This window comes from Macadamia integrifolia, chromosome 7, assembly GCF_013358625.1.
Source record: "Macadamia integrifolia cultivar HAES 741 chromosome 7, SCU_Mint_v3, whole genome shotgun sequence".
Taxonomy (NCBI): Eukaryota; Viridiplantae; Streptophyta; class Magnoliopsida; order Proteales; family Proteaceae; genus Macadamia; species Macadamia integrifolia.
Genome location: NC_056563.1, coordinates 14,595,170 through 14,617,457, shown reverse-complemented (window position 1 = coordinate 14,617,457; position 22,288 = coordinate 14,595,170). Strand labels below are relative to the sequence as shown.

General features: G+C 36.8%; 1 protein-coding gene across 1 annotated transcript; it reads left to right on the top strand.

Moving 5' to 3' along the window:
• The first annotated feature begins 812 nt into the window (after positions 1-812).
• Positions 813-6,785, top strand: LOC122083537 (argininosuccinate lyase, chloroplastic-like). Its single transcript, XM_042651380.1, has 3 exons — positions 813-2,580; positions 5,275-5,439; positions 6,380-6,785. The coding sequence occupies exons 1-3, from the start codon at positions 2,266-2,268 to the stop codon at positions 6,629-6,631; spliced, it is 732 nt and encodes a 243-aa protein (XP_042507314.1). The 5' UTR covers positions 813-2,265; the 3' UTR covers positions 6,632-6,785.
• Positions 6,786-22,288: the final 15,503 nt, after the last annotated feature.

Sequence of the window (22,288 nt, the reverse complement as noted above, 5' to 3'; positions counted from 1 at the left end):
CGAAACCTGTCTTTATCATACTATGAGGCATGACGATCTCCACTGATACAACTATTATTGCAAGTTGATCTTCTCAGGAATTCAATAAAAGAAAAAAAAAAAAAAAAAAGGATGCTCCACGGCTCGTGATCTTGTCATCTAGATCTAAGCCTAGAACTATAACTTTACAAATTACAACTCAATTGCATAAATCATAAACATAAAAGGCTGAATAAGAATAAAAGAGTGCTTGCATTAATTGACATAAAAAGCTATTACAAAAGTGATTAAAGAAAAAATAAAGAAGAACTAAAACTAAAGAGAGTAAGAGAGGGAGAGAGAGAAGAGAACTAACCATAAACTAGAAAATAAACTAAGGGAAATAATAAAAAATAGGAGGGGGGAGGAAGGGGCTTTTATAGGGTTTTGGTCTTGCCTCCTTCCTTCTACAAGTCTTCTTTAAGAAAAGAAAGAAAATAAAATTAAATTAAATCTTGGTAAAAATCCTCATTTTCTGAGATATTGTGTGAGGAAAGAGAGAATCTGTTTCCAAAATTAACAAATTATATTCCTTCCTTTCAATATTAACCAAAATCTTGCAATCTTGATTAAATCAGAAAGGAATCTCTGCATAGCATCGTCAAGATTTTATGAGGTGGCAAGGAGAGAGAACAATCTTCAGGATTTTGTAGGAGAGAGGATGTGGTACCAATGAGTGGGTCCCACCTTTGGACAAGTTAGTTCAAGCTTGGACCGATTCTTGATTCACTTTAAGCACTTTCTCTTGTAGACTTGGAAACTAAAAAAAAGAAAAAAATAATAGTACTATCCAAAGTTGGGCAAAATGTACACTTATATCCCTAAGATTTCACACATAAATGTGCTCATCATATCTCTTCAACATCTTTGATCTTCCTCTTAGAAATTTCTGGCAAGTTTTTGAGTTGAATTCGGGTTAGGATTAAAGGGGAAGTCTTGATTTCAGCATGTGAAATTTGGGGTTTGAAGATACCCCTGAGTGGCCAAATCTCACTTCTTGGAGTTAATAGGCTCTGAATTAAATGTGGGATTTTGAATCAAAACATAAAGATTGAGCAACAGTTAACGAAATTTTGAATTCTGATGGTAAATAAATAATAAAAGAAAAACACACATGACACTCCTGTCTTTGTTTTGGTTACCCATCTTACTTTGTAGCACCTTCCTGAGTTTTTAATGATCATTGTGCATAACAATCTGCAGTTGGCAGAGATCTTCACAGCTCCAGCAGTACAGTTCTTAAAAAGAAAAGGATAATTTCATCCGCAGGGACAGAATGGAATCAGCTGACTTCTTTTCTCCTTAGGTGTCAACCTTAAGCCTATTCAGAGGGCGTTCACTGTAGTTCCACCGTGAAGTCTTGATCTCAGATCTTGTTCTATCTCTATTTGTTAAAAAATGTAAATTATAAATTTAAAAAAGAGGAGAAAATTTGATGACCAAAGATCACAATAGGTTTAAAGTCTGTAAGAAGTCTTGGTTGATTTGAATTGTTTATATTAATCTCGTCTCCTTTTATAATTGATACTGGAAGTAAGCAGACAGTAAATATTGTGATCTTATTATGAAGTCATATGGTAATAAAGCAGTTTGTTAGAATATTCTATTTGTGAAAAGAAGAAACACAGGGTATTCTTGCAATAATTGGATCTTCCATATTCCCTCCTTTCCATGCATGAGGAAGATATGCTGGGATAATATATTTCCGAGTCCCAGAAACATACTTTTACACCATGGCAATCCCATCTAAAATACTGATAAAAGGGATCCAGTCAACAGCATATCTGCTGAACATTTTGCTATATTTGACCCATCAGGATGAAAGTATGTGGTATATACCATGTGGTTTCTGTTGGCTGTTTGAGTTCATCATGTATCTAGGGTATATTCTAGATGGAATCACTGATGGGGGTGTTGAACCTCCTGCAGGTGAACTGTATGGTATGGATAGGGAAGATAGAAGTTTCAGTCATCTCAAGGATACCCTTGTTTCCTCTTTTGAGGCTGTGCTTTGCATGGACAGTCTTCTTGTTCAGAAAGCAAGATAGTGAGAGGAGGTTCTGTGTCTGTTTCCGTAATTTGTCTAAGGGGAAGATAGAAGTTCCTGTCATCTCAAGAATACCCCTGTTTCCTTTTTAAGGCTGCATTTTGCATGGACACCGTCTTGTTCAAAGAGCAATATGGTGAGAGGTGCTTGTCTGTGTCTGTTTCCGTCATTCCTTTATCTTGTTCCCTTAATGATTGGACATGTTTCCTTTGATTTCATGTAGCATTGATGCAGTTTCAGACAGAGATTTTGCCTTGGAGTTCCTGGCTGCCAATTCTATAACAGCCATCCATCTATCTCGTCTTGGCGAAGAATGGGTCTTGTGGGCTTCAGAGGAGTTTGGATTTCTCACACCAAGTGACGCTGTATCCACTGGTAGTAGTATAATGCCTCAGAAGAAAAATCCAGATCCAATGGAACTAGTTCGTGGAAAATCTGCTAGAATTGTGGGAGACCTCATCAGTGTTCTCGTACTGTGCAAGGGCCTCCCTCATGCTTACAATCGTGATCTACAGGTAGGAATTTTTCATAAAAGACACTTTTGGGTAAGCTCACTTCTGGTATGTGAGCATTTTCTAGGTTGTAGTTTTGGTCTCGGTTGCCCAGACACTTAATGTGCCCCAAACGTACCTGTGAAGACATGACACAACGTGGGTGTGGATATGGGATGTGTCAGAAATTCACTCAAAAGTCAGATACTTGACCATGGTTGTGAAGAAGAGTATTAAACCCCCCCTCCATTATTCTTTTGACTCCTCAATGCTCCTTTTTGACACATTTTGGCCGAGGATTATATCCATTCCATTCTGGACAACTAATTATGCGTCTATGCCCAGACCCAAAGTGGAGGGGTGGAATCAACTTCTTGACACATACACTGATACACATACTGACATATCTATACCTGATCCCTGTACCCGAACCCCTCTGTAATATAACATGCTGGCACACAAGCCTCAAATATGAATATCAAATGAACTATAGCTCTGTAGTTTCCGTGTACACTGGGGATAATGAGGTATCTTGCTTGCATTTATATCGACAGTGTCAGAATCACTTGGATTGTTCAAGTATTGGATTGGCTGAAACATAAGATGTAAATTTGTGGATACAACTACATATATTTGAATAATGTTCAACAGACTGGGTGAGGGGATAGGAGAAGTTAAAGTCAGTTGTTGATGAACATTAGCTTATGTCATGCAAACGAAAAGTGAAATCCAGATAAACTTGCTCAGGATTTACCCAGTCAAAGAATCCGTGTAGCATAGGTTATGACTGTAATAGATTAGTCTCGCGAGACTTGATTGGTTCAGTGATGGAGGGCCAGTAGGGTAGAAAAGAACCTGTGAGATGAACTCAGAGTTGCAGGGGCAGGGGAGGGAGAGAGGATTCACACAAGAATGGGGGTAATGTAGAGCTAGGTTGACAAGTCAAACCAGCTCACCACTGCAGGATTATTTTAATCCAAGAACAACCATAGACCAGTCCGACAGTTGCACAAGAAATCAGACTAGATTAGGAGATTACAGCAAGTTATCGATATCAAGAGTTGGAGCTTCTCACATCAGATCAGTAGATAGCCAATTAGAGTCTAACAGGGACTGATATAAGTCACTCACAGTCCAACAATCATGAAATATATCATAGGAAATCAGAGGGTTCAGAATAGAAGGAGAAACTTCTATCGATTCCAGGTATAGGCTGAGAAAAGCACTAAAACAGAATCTGGGAGATTTTCAATCTCTCTCAAATGGCTGATAAGAATGACCAGATCTTCTGGTCGGGTGGAAGTCCTTATGGGAGGGAGGCCAGACCTATTCATCGATCTCAGAAAATAGAACAGATTAGGTCAAAATATCCAATAGAGCAAACCTGTGGGTGATTTATGTAGCTGACTAACCAGTGGTCTTATGTGGCCCAAACTGGAATCTATTCACCTTCGGATGGGGCTTAACACTCACCAAAAGATGGAGATAATCAGGCGGTTGAAAGCCCTTGAATCAGGGATGGATTTGGGAACAAGAAAGAGAATTTCAGAACTAGAAAATAAAGTATTGCAGATCAGTAGTGTGGTTTACCTGGGATGAACTGAGATGGAATTTGATACCTTGGAGTGCTTGAAACAGTAAGAGAAAAGATAATAAAATAGAAAGGACTCTCGGGCTTCCCACCGCAGAGAGTTAACTAGATCAAACACCAGTTCCATCAGCCTTGATTGAACACAAGACAAACCTCTATGGAGAAGGCAGCAACAGCTACAACAATTGTTTTTCTTCAAATCGTTCCACTATGGGAGCCTCCTTGCTTTGTATAAATAGTGATAATGGGGAGGGAATACAGCCTAGCAATTGGAAGGTTCCAAAATAGGAAACCCCCCAATTGATTGCCTGTTACATAAGTTTCTAGAAGCTGAAAATAGAAACAAACTAAAAAAGGAAACTAATGACTTGACTCAACTAATAACTTAACCCCTAAGAAATAACAAAGACTAACAACTTATATTGAATCCAACTACAAAGAAAACTAATGAAAAAAGAAACAAACTAGTTAATCCCTTATGCAACCTTAATACCCCAATGATGACGTACACTGCTTCAAATACAAAGCAGTAAATAAGGTCCCGACTTGTTAACTAACCGCATGACCTTTTTACTGAAGAGGTAGGATGCTATACACACTTCCTTGGACAAGCAATCAAAGGTTATCAAGAAAACTCGGCTGCAGAGCCCCCTTATAATCGACCAGTTTGGTGAAGAATCTGCATCAGGGAGAGGGGGGGGGGGAGGGTGAAGAAGAATCACACCACAAGTCCGCAGGCTTCACAAACACTCAACTCAATTCATCTTTTCTACTCTCTGTCTTCTCAAGCGGTTTCAAGCAAATATTTAAAGAAAAGCAAAACTCCTATCTAGGACACTAAAAAGGAAAGAGATCGCAAACTAACTCTACTTCCTACTCAAAATCCTACAAATCCAACTTTCCAAAATAAAAGTAAATAAAATAAAATCAAAGACAATATTCCTAAATAAAGTAAATTCCAAAATCCTAATAGACCCAAAAAAAATATGGATCTGGTTCACCTATGTCTGGAAACCCATATGAGTATGGATTGGTCCATGGTTGTGCACCTGCATCATTCAGTTTCTTGCATCCTTTGCGTCATGTGTCCTTGGACTTTATTCTAATGGTTATTTCCTTTTGAACAGGAAGATAAGGAACCTCTATTTGACAGTGTTAAAAAAATCATAGGGATGCTTGAAGTTACTGCAGAATTTGCGCAGAACATTACTTTCAATAGGGAGAGAATACAAAAATCTCTGCCGGCTGGTCATCTGGATGCCACAACACTTGCAGATTATTTAGTGAAGAAGGCAATCTTTGTTCCTCAACCTTTTCAGTTTTTTGCTCATTTACTTTTGCATACGGAGAATTCGTTTTCGTCATTTTTATCTAATGTTTTGACATGGAAAAGACATGGTAAAATTTCCTACCGTCCTGAATGACTTGAACCTTACACACATATGTAGAAGCACCGGTTGTAGTTTAGTTGTTAGACCTGTTGGGTGATCTAACCTTTCTGTAAATTGTAAAAATTTAAGACCCAGAATCAGGATGGTATTGGATCGGTCTCGGCCTATTCTGATCTGGCCAGGTTCGGTATAGAATCAGTCCCTATAAGCCCTAAACCTAGTTTTCGTACAGGGATCCTCCAGATTGGTCAGATTCGGGGTACATTTCCTATCTTAATCGGCCGATCTGATCCCAATTTTTAGAACACTGATCAATTGCCTACTTGAAACAGGCCCTGTATGGTAAAACATTAGCTGTCAGAAAATTATTGTTAAGATGGCCAGTGTGACATCATGTGATAATTTGGTGTGGTCAAATGACTCAAATCAAGGAAGAGAGCAGCAACTTGGTTACAGCCTAGCAGTTGGTCTCCATGTGGTGCTTTACGACCTGGATTTTTTTTTTTTTTTCTTCTTGGGGGTGGGGAGTCTGAGGGCTAACCACATAGAGACTAATTCTAAACCTTGGATCTACCCTGCTGCCTGTTCCATTTCATGCCCCTCTTGCAGCATTATATTAATACCAAACACCAATATCATTTTATGGATCCACATAGGTGGTTTAGCGGTGAAAAGAACGTATGCAACTTAAAGGACATTCATATGATGTCTTCCTTGCAGCTCATGCCGTTTTGCACTGAATTTCTGCAACTAAATCCTAATCATGTATCATTTTCCTGTTAGTTATTTCTAGTTCTCTGAAAATAGCATTTGAATTTCTCTTTACTTTTCTAATATGCAGGGAGTACCTTTTAGAACTTCACATGATATAGTTGGAAGGTCGGTTGCATTGTGCGTCATGAAAAAGTGCCAGCTTTCAGAGTTGACCCTTGATGAGCTGAGAAGTATCAATCCAGTATTTGAAGAGGATGTTTATGACTTTCTCGGAGTTGAGAATGCAGTCAAGAAATTCTGCTCATATGGATCGACAGGCTCAGAATGTGTAGCTGATCAGCTTGGCTTTTGGCTTGCCAAACTTGACATCAGCAAGTAGGACTATTGGCAACTCTTATGCATCTTCTCTGATGGTGGTGCATTCCGGGGTTGTTGATTCAGAGTAATGTAGAAGGGGAGGGGGTTGGCAGTTGTAGAAAGAACATCATTATATTGTATTACGGCTGTTGGTAATAATATATTTGGACAAGCAAGCGGCGGCTTTTTTTTTTTTGGTGGTGGGGTGGGGTTGGGGTGGGGGAGGGGGAGGGGGAGGGGAAGGAGAAGGAGGGAAGTAAAGGTGGGATTTGATCCTAGGACCTGGCTACAATCAGCAAAGGGCCTTACCAGCTGCAGCTGGCACAGCAGCAGATTGATAGAGATGTTGAGCGGTTCTCTGTTTATGTATTTTAAACATAGGATTATGTTTTTTCTTCACTAATGGTGATGTGATGCAATGATTGAAATATTGACCTCTTGAGTCTGGGAAGACAATTGCTTGCCCAGTTGGTTCCTTGCGGACAGACGGATGGACTGCAGATTCTCTAGTCTTCACCTTGTGCCTCTCTCTTTCTTGGTGCCCTGCGCGTAGGGGTGTCAATATTTAAATCAAACCGGTAAAATCATCTTGGTCTGAGCCAATTGAATTCAGATCAAATTGAATGTAAAGTTTATTGGGCCAGTTTCGGTTTGGGATATTGTAACTCTCCTAACAAATTGAACCGCTTTGAAAACCGAATGGATTCAAAAATAAATCGGAATCGATTCAAAATTGGACTAAAATTGAAATCAAACTAGTAAGAAATCAAAAACAGTCTATAATTCATTAAAAACTCAAGTTTTGTATAGTTTTATTTTTTTATGGAAAATCAAACCTAAATTGCCAAATTGAAACCAATCCACATCAAAATCTAAATTAAATTGAAATTGAAATTTTCTTATTGGTTTGGTTTCGATTTTACCACTCCCACACTGAAATCGATTTCACTTGGACCGAAATCGGACCAAACAGAACCGTTGAGTTCCCTACTTGTGCGGATAGAGTACAAATTCTCTAGTCATCACCTTGTGTCGTAAGGATAGAGTACAAATTCTCTGGTCTTCACCTTGTGTCGTAAGGCACCCACTCTCTCCCTCTGGATTCATCATTACATCATGAGTTCAAAATACTTTTTATACTTTATCTAGTCCTATACTCCTACCAGAGTTAGATGGGGTGGCTGGAGAGATTCTCTCTTCACCCCATCTAACTTGCCCCTTGCCAGAGATTTGACATGATTGGAAATTTCTCCAAAAAAAAAAAAAAAAAAAATTGTTCATCTGTTCCAACTGTTGAATGATTGAAAACGACATTTTGATCTCCACATATGTGCTTAGTAGCACTTGCGTCAATGATCCCATTTTTTTTTTTTTCAACCAAGTTTACTTCTGTCACCATGGCAGTAAAAATAACGGCCTCAGTCAAGTTAACCTTGGTCTTGTTCTTCCTTTTTCGGTATTCTTTCTTGTAATGCCTGAGTTTAATATATACAAAACATTTTTCCTTCTTTTTCTTAAAGGTAGCCTTCTTTTTTGGCCTTTATGCCTTTCTTAGACTATTAGTAATTTTTCGACTTGACCAAATTAGCCTTAGATTGAAAATCTTTGGTTTTCTGATCTTATCCTTCTTCTGGTTCTTTTCCTCAATCTTAACATGGATATTAATTTGGTCCAGTGTCCACTCCTTCCTCTTGTGCTTCATATTTATTTAAAGTCACCATTTAATGTTGGTAACTTCTCAAGAGAGAGCCAACAACAAAATCATTGGGTAAGTCCATTTCTTCTTAGGCCAATTTTGACACAAGGATTTGAAACTCAATAATTTGGGTAGAAATACTCTTGTCATCATTTATTACAAATTCAAGAAATTTTGCAACAATATATTTTTTTTTTTCAACATCCTATAAAATATATTTTTTTATCCAATGCAGTCTAGATTGACTGAGCATTATCATAAGCTCTATAAACATGATAAAGCTCATTGGATAAAGAATTTGAAATACGATTCTTGCGCTAATAATTTTCTTGGATCCACCTTTTCCTTTTGGCTATGAGGGTAAGGTCATCACTTTGCAGGTAATGGTGTGGTAAGGGCAAATAAGACAGATATTTGAAGAACAAACAACATTCTCTGTTCCATCTTTTAAAATTTGAACTATTAAAAGTTTTTTAAAGTCATAAATAATTCTTAAATTTTCCATCGTCGAAACAAGGTTGTTAGCCATATCAAAATATCCGATCTCTCAATAAACTGAAGTTTTTTGGTCTTAAGAATTGTAGGAAAATGATAGCAAAATATTGAGAGAGGGTACTTATCTTTGGTTGTTAAGTTTTTGAGAGATCTTTGAACCACAAACATGTACACAATATGTTAGCAAAATAGATAGGTTGATTCATGCCATTTAACACTCTCCTTAAGACTGTAGACACCCCCAATAGTGCAACCAAGTTAATTGCATGTCAACTCTAAGATGAAATAGCCCAATGTCACCCCTAGTAGTTGTGCAGTCAACTGTTAGATCACTTCGAGTATTCCAAACGTTTTGCTCAAACTAAAGATAAAACATATAAAATAAATTTAAGTACACACTAAAAAATAAGAGTAAAACATGTTCTCAATCCCCACAAAAGTGATTACACACATTGATTTAAGCAACTTGGTAATTGATAATTGATGATTGGCGTTCACAACGCCTAGAGGTCCCCTCTATTTATAAAGGAAGAGAGACTTCTAGAAAAAACATTATTAGAGCAAACACTAATAAAAATACAGAAATAAACTGATAATAGATCTGTACAACATAGAGATTTAACGAGGTTCACACATTGGTGTGGTGTGCTACGTCTTCGGGCGAAGAAGAAGATGTCTCACTATGCAAAAGAGAGATTACACCCAAGCAGCAGCGAGAAAACTCACCCTAAAACCCTAACTTGATAAACCCCCAAATTACAATGACTTGCTCGACAAGATGATAGTATATTATATACTCCAAGTCGTGACCCAACCCTCTGCTTCCATCACAGATCTCAGAAAACTTCCCATTCGGGTTGCCACCAGAACATGTCGGAGCAGGTCAATCTTCAAAATGGGTTAAGAATTCGAGACAAACTTAACAGACATGAAGAGACAAATTCTGTCAAGAAGGGGAAGAGATAAGGTCTCTCAAATTGAAGAAATAAAGACTCAAGTCTCTCAAGAAGATGAAGAGATAAAGTCTCCCAAATTGAAGAGACAAAGACTCTCATAAATTTGAAGTAAAAGAGTCTCAAAACTGAAGAGACTAAAGTAAATTTCCTTTCAAAATACATGAAAGTTCATTGAGAACACAAAGACATAGACATATGAGAGGCCATATAAGAAGATGGAAAGATAGAGATATGAAATGAAAAGACACAAAAAACCAAAAGATAACTTGAATCTTCCATTAATTTGAATAATGATTTAAAATCCAACAATAACACCACAAAAAAAAAAAATTTGGATAGTAACTACATATATGATGCTCATTTGTTAAATATCAATTTATTACTTTTCAACTAATTATTTTCTGCACTACAAATATAAGGACCTAGTTTTGTTTCACCACAGTGATGAGAATCTCTTTGGACATAGTGTTGGTCAATGATTGAACTTATAAAGCGCATGTTGGACCATTGTTAGTAGGGGTGGGAGTTAATGGTGCCATTCTCTATTTTAGGAATGATAACTCAAGGGTGTCAATCTGCACGATATTTGCTACAATTTTGGTACGATATAGCAGGCCCAAAGTAAAAACATTATCGTATCGAGAAAAATACTTACATTTCAATACAGATATCATATTGGCTCAGTACAGTTTTGATACAATTTCTATTCGGTATAGTTTCAGAAAAATGTTTTATCTATTTCCTTGCCTTTTATTTGGGTACTGCACTCGGTATCATTTTTTGCCTTATATTTTCGATAAGGTATTTGGTGTGGTTTCGATATTTGGGTACGATTCGATACATATCAAACAAAAACTGATATTTTATCAAACCGAGGAAGTTATCTTTTTTCATACTGAAATTATACCAAGGAGGTAATTTGGTATATTTCAAATGGGTAAATTATACATGGGGTATGTAACATTTGGAGAAACTATGTATCAAGTATATCGGGTTTAATATATTATGTTTAGTGTATTTTTTTTTATAGTTCCAGTTTTGAGCATAACATCACCTCGAAAACTCCCACCACCACCACTGTGAGGATTTGGGCCCTCGATGGGAAAAACCATCAATTTCTCTATTGAAAAGGAGTCGTCACCTAGATTACATTCTAGGACCCATCTAATTGAAATTAAAATTAAAATGACTCCAATTGAACTACCTAACCATGGGTTATAGTTCATGTCAGGTTAAGGTCTGAGGAAAGGGTTAGGCACCTCGGTCCATCTGATAAAAATAGAACTTCTACCCTAGGTCTGATACACAAGTTATTGATTAGGCCATCTAGGTTTTGGAGTAAATACAAGCATTATAATTCAAACATGCATTGAAGGTAAAACATGGCCAATTAAAGATATGGGTTTAAATCCACATACTGCTGCTCTACATTGTTAGTATACAAAATGTAAAAGCAAGCATGCTGATATGTAAAATAATGACGAAGCTAACCCTAGCATTCATCTCCTGGAGCATGGTGTAAATAGAATTAAACATGGGGTGGGGGGTCATTGTATACAAACAAGACTAGTTACGCATTGAATGTATTGAACAATTGAATGGAAGTAAGATGTAACATACAAGTCATGTACTGAAAAAGAAGTTTGTACCAAAAAAAAAAAAAGTGAAAACAACAAGAAATCCGTTGGTATTGAAATAAAATCATAAAAATCCTGTAAAATTTAGGTAGATTACATCATGTAAAACAAGTTTAAAGAGGAATATTTTGTAAAATCCCCCAAAAAATGTATTTAGCAAGCCTACAATCCAAGATTACATTGAAGAAAAATCTTGCACTGGCCAACAAGGGAGAAAATATGTACAAAGACTCGTAAAAAAGTGATGATAGAAGACTTCCTCTACAACTTCCATGAAGGGTGATATTTTGTTGGAAGAGTGTATGCTCAAGTCAGTATAAACTCAAGTTAATGCGGAGTACAACAAAAATTACTTGCGATTCTGATACGCGAATCTAGGCGGCTATGATTGAATTTATCGGATACATGTACGTAGAGTGTGTGTGGAATTTAGAGGGATCATATATTTATAGTTGAGAGGCTCCTTGGTCACCAAAAAAAGTATAATATAGGGGTATGATCTCCTTTCATGTATGAAGAGAGATTTGGTCTATTTATGGAAAATGTATATTCCCACAGGTGTGAGTGTTTAATACATTTGTCACATATGTTTTCTAGAGTCTTTTAGGTTTTCTAGGATTATAGTGTGTGTCTAGGTATGTCCCTTAGGTGTCAAGGTATTAGATTTCGTCATGATTTGATAGAAGACTAACACAATCCCTATAAAATCGTAAAACCCAACAAAAATTGTATTTTGGCCGATATAATTGGTAATTAGCCGACATTGACCAATGTGTAAATAGAGTCGTCCAAAATGCATCCGGTGTCAGATCTAAGTCAGTACAACTCTGGCTCAAGTTGACTCAAGGGGTTCGGTCCAATTGGGTTTGTGACTCAATTTGGAACCAGTCTATGGTATGTTAGGTGGTCTTGGTCAACCTATGGTCAACCTATGTGTGTTAAAGACATTAATCATTTATTTTGAAAATATTTTGTTCACTTTTAGACATCCTATGCCAGAATAGAAGCAAAAGTATACTACTTAGGATGAGGTTCACAAGGATGTGAATTTGAAACCGAAACTGTTTACCGAAATCAAACCAAGCTGTTTACACTGAAACCACAAAACGATTTAGTAAATGGTTCAGTTCTGATTTCAAGTTTAAGACCGATTAGTTAAATGGGTTGGTTTGGTTTTAACCGCTTAACCCGTCAATTTCAAATCGAATTGACACCGTAAAAATCGAACCATTTACACCGTCAAAACCGACGCGTTTAACCCATATAGCGATTAAATAGAATAATGGGTTAAGGGCATTAAGGTAGGGCAGAATCGGTATATACATCATTGCCAAAGATAAAAACCCTAAACAATTGGGATAAAAAGTATTTTAGAACACTAACGTTAAGTTGTGTTCATTAGCAACTTTGTTTGTATTTCATTTTTTTCATGTAATATTTTCTTTTGCTTAATTGTTTAGTTGTTTTAACAAAACATGATGGGTTTAATTTAGGAAAAAAGAGAAAACCATAGAGGTTGTCTAATAGTCTATTCAATAATTTACTCCTATTATGTAGTTCTGTAGTTAAATCATTGCTTTTTTAATGCCTTATGTAATTTGATACAAGATTGAAGCGTTTATCAACAAAAGAAAATTTCAATTAGCATGCAAATAAATTAGCAAACTGATTGCTAACCTTTTAGAAATCGTATGGATTAAACCGCGATCAAAACCATTAAAACTGTGAAACCAAAACTGTTTATTAAACGATTCCTGTTTTAGAAAGTACAACCATTTAGTAAACGGTTCAGTTTTGATTTCAGCCAAATAAATGTGAATCAAACCGAACCATGTACACTGAAACCGGATCGATTAACAACCTAGGTGAGTCCTCGGCCGTAAATACATGAACCATTCATGTCTCAAGGATTTCCATCTCTTCATTGTACAACCCTTCAAAAATGACAAAAAGTGGTGTCGACAACCACCTTCCCATCTGACCGTAAAGAATCTGTCGCAACCTTTAAAGAGTGGCAACGTTGAGCTTCCTCACTATCTTCATTCATTTTCTTTAGAATGCTTAGTTTCCCGAGTCATACCTTGATAGAATATAGGATTAATTTAAGAGTAAAATAGTAATTTGCTCAAAGATAGAAGAGTGGTTTGAAGGGAAAAGCGTGAAAAATGTCTCAATAAAAGGATGTACAAACATCGGTAGAAAAATTTAATGTTCCTTAAACATGTTATGTGGATTCTCACACCCACTAATATTAATATACTTTAAGAATCTAGCATTGGGTTTATACGATTTTGATACTATATGTGGGTGAATAAAACATGTAACATTTTAACAACTAATAATAACCAATGAAGTAACAACTTATGAATTTAAGATCAAGGGTTTTTTTTTTTTTTTTTTTTCATATGGATTGTATAATTTTGCTTTGGCAAGAGAATACCGCACGTGAAAGTGCCCTAGACTAAGTTTCCTTTCAGCCCACAACTCATAAGGAGTTTTAGAAATTGACTTATTGAGAACTCGGTTCAAGATATAAATGATTATATTTAACGCCTCGCTCTACAATAATCGAGCAATGAATCTGTAAGGGTGTGATTGCGTCTTTCTACAATACCATTTGATTCAAGTATACTAGAAGTTATGTATTGGGAGGATTACCTTGAACTTAAGGAATCGGGCAAATATGCATTCACTTTTTCCTAAGTCAATATGTTTACCATAGTATTCACTTTATCAAATCTTATGGTTTTGATCTTGCAGTTTTGATCTTTCTGTCTAACTTGTTTTCAGCTTTAGTGCAGAATACTTCAAAAACATTCAAGACATCATCTAATGCAACTCTTTGATTCACTCCCTAGCTTTTAAGGCTTTGCATCACCGTAATAATGATGTATGCATTGTAAATACATCCTCTTATCAGTAATAATAAAATTACTATAGCATTCAAGACATCAATATTTTACTTTAGAATATAGACATAAAAATGTCAAAAGTAATCATCAATAAAGGTGAAAAAACATTTTCACTAACAATACAAGAAAGGCTTTAATGTTTTCACTACTAATATATATATATATATATATACCTAAAAATTGTAGATCAGTTCTATTAATTAAAAGACTGACTAGATAATAAGATTTTCAATTCCATTTAATGTTTTGAGAAAAGTTTTTAGTGATAAATGAAACCCCATAAGTTGAAGAAAGACAGAGAGAATCAAGAGATTGGTACAGGACTCAATGATTCATTCATTCAAAGTTTACACGCTTAACGTATATTTGTAGCACCATAATGAATTCCATTGATTGCTCTAGAGCCAGACTTTAAGACTACACAATGTTTTAACTATGAAGAGAACTGAAGCCTTTAAAAATGCAGGGAAACTTTAAACCTGTTCCCCTGCTACCATGCTTCAACATCAAACAGTCTTCTCAAAATATAAGGATATGCAAAGCCACTTTGATTTTCTTTTTAGCTAATAGCTACAATATCATTTAGGCTTAGAAATGGTTATGAGTCATCGGTCCTTCCAAAATAATAAGTGACAACCACCTTATTTATCTATAAGATTGTTGAAAAAGAGATGGTGTCATAGGGAGGACTTATAGTAAATAACCTGCCTGACCAATTCCAATTTAAAAATAATCAAATTAGTGGACTTATAAATGCATTTATATCAACCATAAGCATTAAAAAAAAATCAAAGGATGAAAATTAAGCATCATTATAATATCTCCAACCTTATATTTGTGTAAAGTTTGCTTGCACTAAGAAAATTTTGTTCAATCATAGCACGAATGCACGATCTAACACTCTAAAATTGTTTGATAAAAGTGCTTTCTGTTGGAAAATTATTACATGAGAATTACCATATCTTCCTCTCAAAGTTCAAAGAAACAGTAAAGCAATAGTTGAACCTGAAGAAGCCAAAAATATTGGAAACTTGATGTTCTTTTAGTGATTTAGCAAATGCATCAATTTCTGGTTTTTGCACAACAATGTGTTAGGGTGCTCCCTAATACCTACGTTGAAGGGGAGTACTAAGGGCAATTAATATAACTTGCATGAAGACTGGTATGATGTAGTTATGTAAGTAATAGAAGTCAGTGGTAGTAGTTATAAGTTGTTTTATGTAGTGGGAGGCGTGACCATATAAGGGTAAGGCATTTTAGTAGAAGTGGGAATGTAGTTCAATAGAAGTGGGGTTTGTTGAGGTGGCGATATATGTATTTAAGAATCTGTAGTAATAGAAGTATGAAGATTATGAGCAAGCCAACAAGCTCAAACAAGCAAACGTAGGCTTTCAAGCCGGAGTGTGCTAAGATGCCCAGTTGAAAAACTACAGCGCGTGCTTTAGCGCAACGGTGCTCATAGATCAGCTTTACTCCGCTTCTCTGATAGGCTCGCTTCACTTTTCAAGCGGAGCTCACTGCCTCCCCACCCTTGCATCGCGTTTCACTTGTGATCCTGAATGCAATGGAGGATTTTGATAAATGCACCTGAATGTTCCCCCTCCCTCCATAAGACCCCCTTTCTCTTTTCCCCCTCGAGAAAGAGAAAGAAGAGAATCAATCATTTCTTCTCTTCTTTCATGTGAACGGCCTATCTTGTATATAAATCTTTTATTTTATGTCCACTCCTATTTTATCTCATCTCTTCTTTCCCAACGTTTTCTCTATCTTTACTCTTCTATTTCCCTTTGCTCTCTCTCTCTCTCTCTCTCTCTCTCTCTCTCTCTCCAAAGAAAAAAATTTGGAAATCGGAGCTGATTTCACCATCAACAACTAAGATGGCTCCAACTACTGCAATTTCCAGACGGAATCACCGAATTCACAGAGCAAGAGCACTGCGACTGGAGGATTTCCCTCTCTTCCACTCCACCGATGAGGGTCAAAGGCAATGCTTTGCTTTTGCTTTAGGGTTTTTCTTATTCTTCTATCCTTCCGTCTCTTTGCCTCTTCGCTTCCTCGATGCTTCTTTGCTCGTCTGTGTGGTGTGTTGCAGCCGGTAAGAGAGAGGTGCAACATTGATGCAGAGAGTGGTATTGCAACATCAATCGATAGAGCGGATGAGATATGAAGTTGAAGATCCAATGGTCAATAAGATGGAGGTGTAGGAAGGCGTGGGAGAGGACAGTATATAGGAGGGGAGACCGTGGGTTGAAATCGTCTACAATTCTGATCTGGTACAATTCTGTGAAATACTACCTTCAGGGAGTGACACGTGTATTGATACCAATGCAATGGTCCAGATCTAGTACAACTAATAAAACCTTAAATCAGTGAAGAGTCATTTAAATCAGATCTGGACCATTGCATTAGTATCAATACATGTGTCACCCCCTCAAGGTGGTATTTCACGGAATTGTACTAGATCCGAATTGTAGACGATTTTTTTTCGGGAGACCGTAGATAATGGGAGAGAAAAGTAGGGAGAGTTTGAAAGCAAGAAGGAAAGAAGGGAAATCGGGACAAGAATCGTCTGCAATTCCCATCTGGTGCAATTCTGTGAAATACCCACTTCAGTGAGTGACACGTGTCACATACCAAATAAACGGTCCAGATGTTATTCCACTTATAAAACCAATTTGAACCGAATCAGTGAAGAACCAATTTGAACCAAACCGTATCATAGCAAACCGGTTTGGTTCATAAATTTGAAATAAAAGGTCAAAGTTTCACAAATCTCTCATCTTTCGACTCTCTCTCTTTCTCTCTCACGACTCTCTCTCTTGTTACGATTTGGTTCCGCCCTAGCCATCTCTGTTGACTCTCCCTCCCTCTCTCGACTCTCTCGCTCTCTCGCTCTCGCTCTCGCTCTCAACTCTCTCCCCTTTGTCGACTCTTCCTCTCTGTCGACTCTTCATCGCTTGACTCCTCGCTCTCTCCTTGTGTTACGAAGCGCTCTTTGCAAAGGTATGAAATACGGTTCGAAGAATGAACAGTCCTCTCTTTCATGTTAATATTAATGTCTCTACAAAGCCTTCTCTCTCTCTTTTACATTGTAGTCTGAACAAAGTTGCTCTGTGGTTTTGAATGCTGAAATATTAGGTTTTCTGTTCAATAAAATTTCAATATTTTTATTTGCTTGTTGTCTCTCTGTCTCTGTTCCTTGCTCGATTTGCTATCTCTGAAATTGAAATTTTTTTGAAGTATTTACATTGTACTTTGCACAAAGTTGCTCTGTGGTTTTGAATGCTGAAATATTAGGGAAAAGGGTTGTTCTTAGCCACTTATCGGTGACATATGACATATAAAGGATATTCTATAAACCATACATTGATGTTTGCTTTTTGCCTTGAATTTTTTTTTACTAGTTTCCTTTTGGCATCTTCTCTTATATCATGTTAATTTAAGCGTTACATACTCGGTAGAGTATATTGTCCATCAAATATCCATGTCAATTATATTTTTTTTGTCACTGTTGGAGCCCTTTTTATGTAAGCTTCTCTTAGGGGTATTGCATTTTACAAAGAAATGGATGCACAACAGCGAATGTGTAGCTGTGGTGAAGGGGTGATGGTCATCTGGACTTCTCGAACGTTAAAGAATCCTAGACGACGATTTTACAGATGTCCATTAGGTGAAAAACATCTGAGTTCTTTTATTTGGTTGGACCCAGCGTTGAGGGACTGCATAGACACTATAGACACAGGAGCAAGTCATTCAAATGAAAGTGTTAATCGGAACACACGGGTCATCTCGGCTATTCGTCAACCACCCTATAGTCCAAATGCGCGGAACCAAGTAGTAGTGGATCAGTCATTGCTCAACCATTATTATGGTTTAACCATCTTTCTGTGTATTTGGGTGTTAATTCTTTCGTGCTATGTCTTCTATGTAACATCCTTGTAAATAGAACTATTATTTCATTAATGAAGTTGGTTCCGTCATTGCCAACCATATGTGGGGTTATTATTATGATTATTTCCTTGTAACTATAATGTACTAACAATCTTTTTTGTAGGTAAGAAGTCTTGAGCTCAAAATGGTAGAGCACCTAGGTTAATGCCTAGGTTATGGTGGTTCGAATCCACCAAGACTTTGAAAGTGAACGAATGTGCTCTACCTTATTACTGTCATGTCTTTCTGCTGGTTTTTCAAGAGTGTGTGTGTGTGTGTGTGTGTGTGTGTGTGTGTGTGTGTGTGTGTGTGTGTGTGTGTGTGTTTTTTAAGTGGTCTACCTTACTGTTGTCATGCCCTCATGGTCTACCCTCAAATATTATTGTTACATTAATGACACTTTGAGTTGCAGAATGCTTTGTTTTTTGTTCTGTTGGATCCAGTCAGATCCAGCTGCACTAACTTCTCTGTCAATGATTGAATCAATTTGGAGAAGAAAAAAGAATAAGGGAGAGGGGAAAAATACAGTTCTTCCAAAGACTCACATCAGAACTTGATGACTCTATCTGTTCAGTTTCTTGGATTGCTTCCTCCACATCAGATCCATGTGAAGGAGCTTCAAGTGCATTCGACTGATTTTCATGCGGATGCCTATGCAAAGTTTCCTACAACAACAATCAAATTTTTTGCAAGGTATCTAATAAAAGCCAATACAGAAGTAATTAGTTACCATTCCAAAACAGAGAAAGTCAGAGAAAAACAAAATGACAAATATGCCATTAAAAGGTAGTATGGATATATGAAGCATGAAATTAAGAGGACTAAATAGAGCATAAACTCTACTGTTGTACTATAAAAGGGGTGAAGAAAGAAAATCAGAGATAACAAGTAATTGAAAAAGAAGTCATTATTTAATGAGAGAAGCATGAGCCTTGTTTTCAAAAATCATTTCTTTCTTTTTGCTAAGAATTTCTGCAGACATATTCTACTGTTAAGGAAGAAAACTCAAACAGAAAAGTAGGCTAACCTGATCAGCTATGTCAAGTTATCATTCCTCCCTAAGTTGATTTATTTCTCCGTTTGGGTGTACTTGGTTCTTCTATTCTGGAACTGTTATTGCACTATTATCTTACTGAAATGTAGTACAAAATTTTGAATAACAGCCTTAAATTTATCAATTCGAAGTTCGAATGTTGTTTTCCAAAATATAATAGAGGTATCTTGGTCTAATGATACAATTCCCACCCAGGTAGAACCCCAATCCCCACTATGTGAAGTGACCAAGTCAAACAAACCGAGTATACACTCCATGGAGAGAAAGAAAGTTTAGACAACTTTCTTCCTAAACCTCCTCTATCTTTGACTCCCACAGAGAGAAAAGGAAAATAAAATTATAATAAACAGTTTAATGCTCCAAGCTTCCACCCTTCCCTGAAACACACCACAAGAAATGTAACTTTTTCTATAGTTTCCAGAAAAGTTCTTGCAAATTGCTTGATTTCTTCTTGGTCCACTCCCACACATCCTAGCTCAAATTTAGCTGTGAGAGACTGCAGAGACTAGTAGAAAAGTGAATTCCACCCAAGCAATACAGAGGCAGCATGCATGCATATATATATTCAGTCTCTGTAACTGAATTCAGTTCAATTCCCTCACATGCATTCCAAGGTTCCCAATCCTGGGTGGCTGCATGCTTGAAAAATGGAACGATCTTTAATTTAGGGATGAATTCCTTACCATCCTGAGCATGTACAGCAACAAGAAGAGCACTTGCAGCAAGAATTCAACTTAGACAGCAACTACTACACTCCTCAGTTTGCTTGCTTCAAGTTTGGACAGCAACATGCAGCAGTAGTATGAGCAGGAAGACAACAGCATTAGTTGTACAACAGCACCATTAAGTTGGTCAACCAAAATTGTTGTTGCTGGTCTGTGACTCAAGAAGACCCTGTGATAGCCTGAGGAGGAGGAATTCTAGGCAGATTTTTTTTTCTTTCTCCCATAACTCCCCTCTAAAGTATGAACCCAACCATCACATTATAATAAGGGAAATACTATGGAAAACCAAAATGCAATATGCACCATTAAGTTCCCAAATTGGGGTTATGCACATCTAAAACTGGAAGAAAGAAAAGGAACACCAAACCATGCCCATATAGCTAGGACTCAAAGAATGAGTAGTAGCAGAGACAGAACAAACCAAGCTGCAAGTTAACAAATTATAAAACATGCAAGTCAACAAAGAAAGCAAAACCAAATCTAATCAATCAACTAATCAGCCATTAAAACTTGCAAGTTAACAAATCATAATGTAAGACAACTAGTGCATTCACTTTTCAAAGTCTTGGTGGATTCGAACCACCATAACCCAGGCACTAGCCCAGATGCTCTACCAATTTGAGCTAAAGACTTCTTACCTACTAAAAAAGATTGTTAATACATTATAAGCTAAAAATCAATAAAAAAAAACTTAGAATCCTGGACTACAACCACATAAGCACAAAAATAAAGATCCAATGAAACTGTGTGTTTTAATAGCACAAAAAAAGCCATCACATTAACTGAACTTAATAGTAAAAAAAGAAGTCCTCATTAGCTGAATCTAAATATAATCTTCATCCAGTGATTGATGAGCTGCAGATACTTGAGATGATATATGGGAAATAGAATCCTGCAAGTGACATTGAATATTAGGGTAATCCATATTAAATAAGAAAAATAAAAAATGCAACAAACAACATAACAAACTAAACCTACTCACCATAAGTGACATGTAACTGGGATATGTGTTATCCATCAGTTGTGTAGGAGTTGGTGCAGTAGTTGGTGAAGGAGTTGGTTGTTGTTCTTGTAATCGTTGACCATGGGTCCTCCACTTTTTTTTTCTCTTGTTTTTCAACCCAACTCTTTAACCTTCTACCACCTCTTTTACTTTTCTCTTTATGCTTCAAACATAATCCATCTTATACGTCATCTGAGAAATGAGGAAATATTGGCATATCAGGGCGATCAACTGGGTTTCTAATATTACCAAGCTTCAACCTTAATTCATTCGCAGTATCCTTCACCAACTCGTATCCCTCAACTGTATTTGAAGCTTCTGATGCTATTTGAATAAGTTCATGAAAAATACGCCTATACTGTTGCGTACAGTCCAAGTAGACATCTTGTTCAACTTCTTTCCCCCTACTGTCATTGACCACCATATTTGTTGCTCCCCGTGTCCATCTCTTCAAAATATAGTATTCAGGAATACGCTTTATATCTAACACATCCAAAACTTTCAAACAATGACAACACAGAATACCATCAGCCTCGAATTTCATGCAAGAGCATGCTACAATTCCTTGAAGTGGGTTACAATATACTTTATACTCACAGTCTGCTTCATAAATCCCAATCCGAAAATAAATGTAGGGATTTCCATCAGTTCGACTTATAATGGTGCAAACAGTCATCCAATTGTATTCCTCTTGAAATAACTGAAAAATAATAGGAGTGTAGAGTTCCCCAACTTGTTTCCGTACAATAGACATTGAATATGCAAGTCGTGGCATCTTGTTTCGTGCATCAAATTCTGCTTTTTATTCATTACCACGTTTCTGGTTAAGAACTCTCTCAAAGTGTTTAAAAAATTGCACAACATTCAAAGTTGACTTCAAATAGTCCTTCAAGTCACTGTTGAGACTCTCACTGAGCTTTGTACTTCGAATGCCTATTGTGAATGTGTTTTTCATATAGCACTTCGCCCATTGACTTTTAAGCCCATATATGCACTGCAACCCTTCATTATTCTTAACATCATACTCGTCTAGTAAATTATACCATGCTGTCTCGAATTCATCTTCCACATCGTATTCGTATATGCATTTCTTTAAATTTGTAAGAAAATGAGAGTCATCCTTCATCATATGACCCAAATGCGTATTGCCATTCTGCATTAAGTGCCAAGTACACAATCCGTGCCATGTCTAAGGCCACATTTCTTTTAATGCTCTAGCCATAGCTTTGTCTTGGTCCGTGAAGATAGTTATACGCTTCTTTCCACCATGT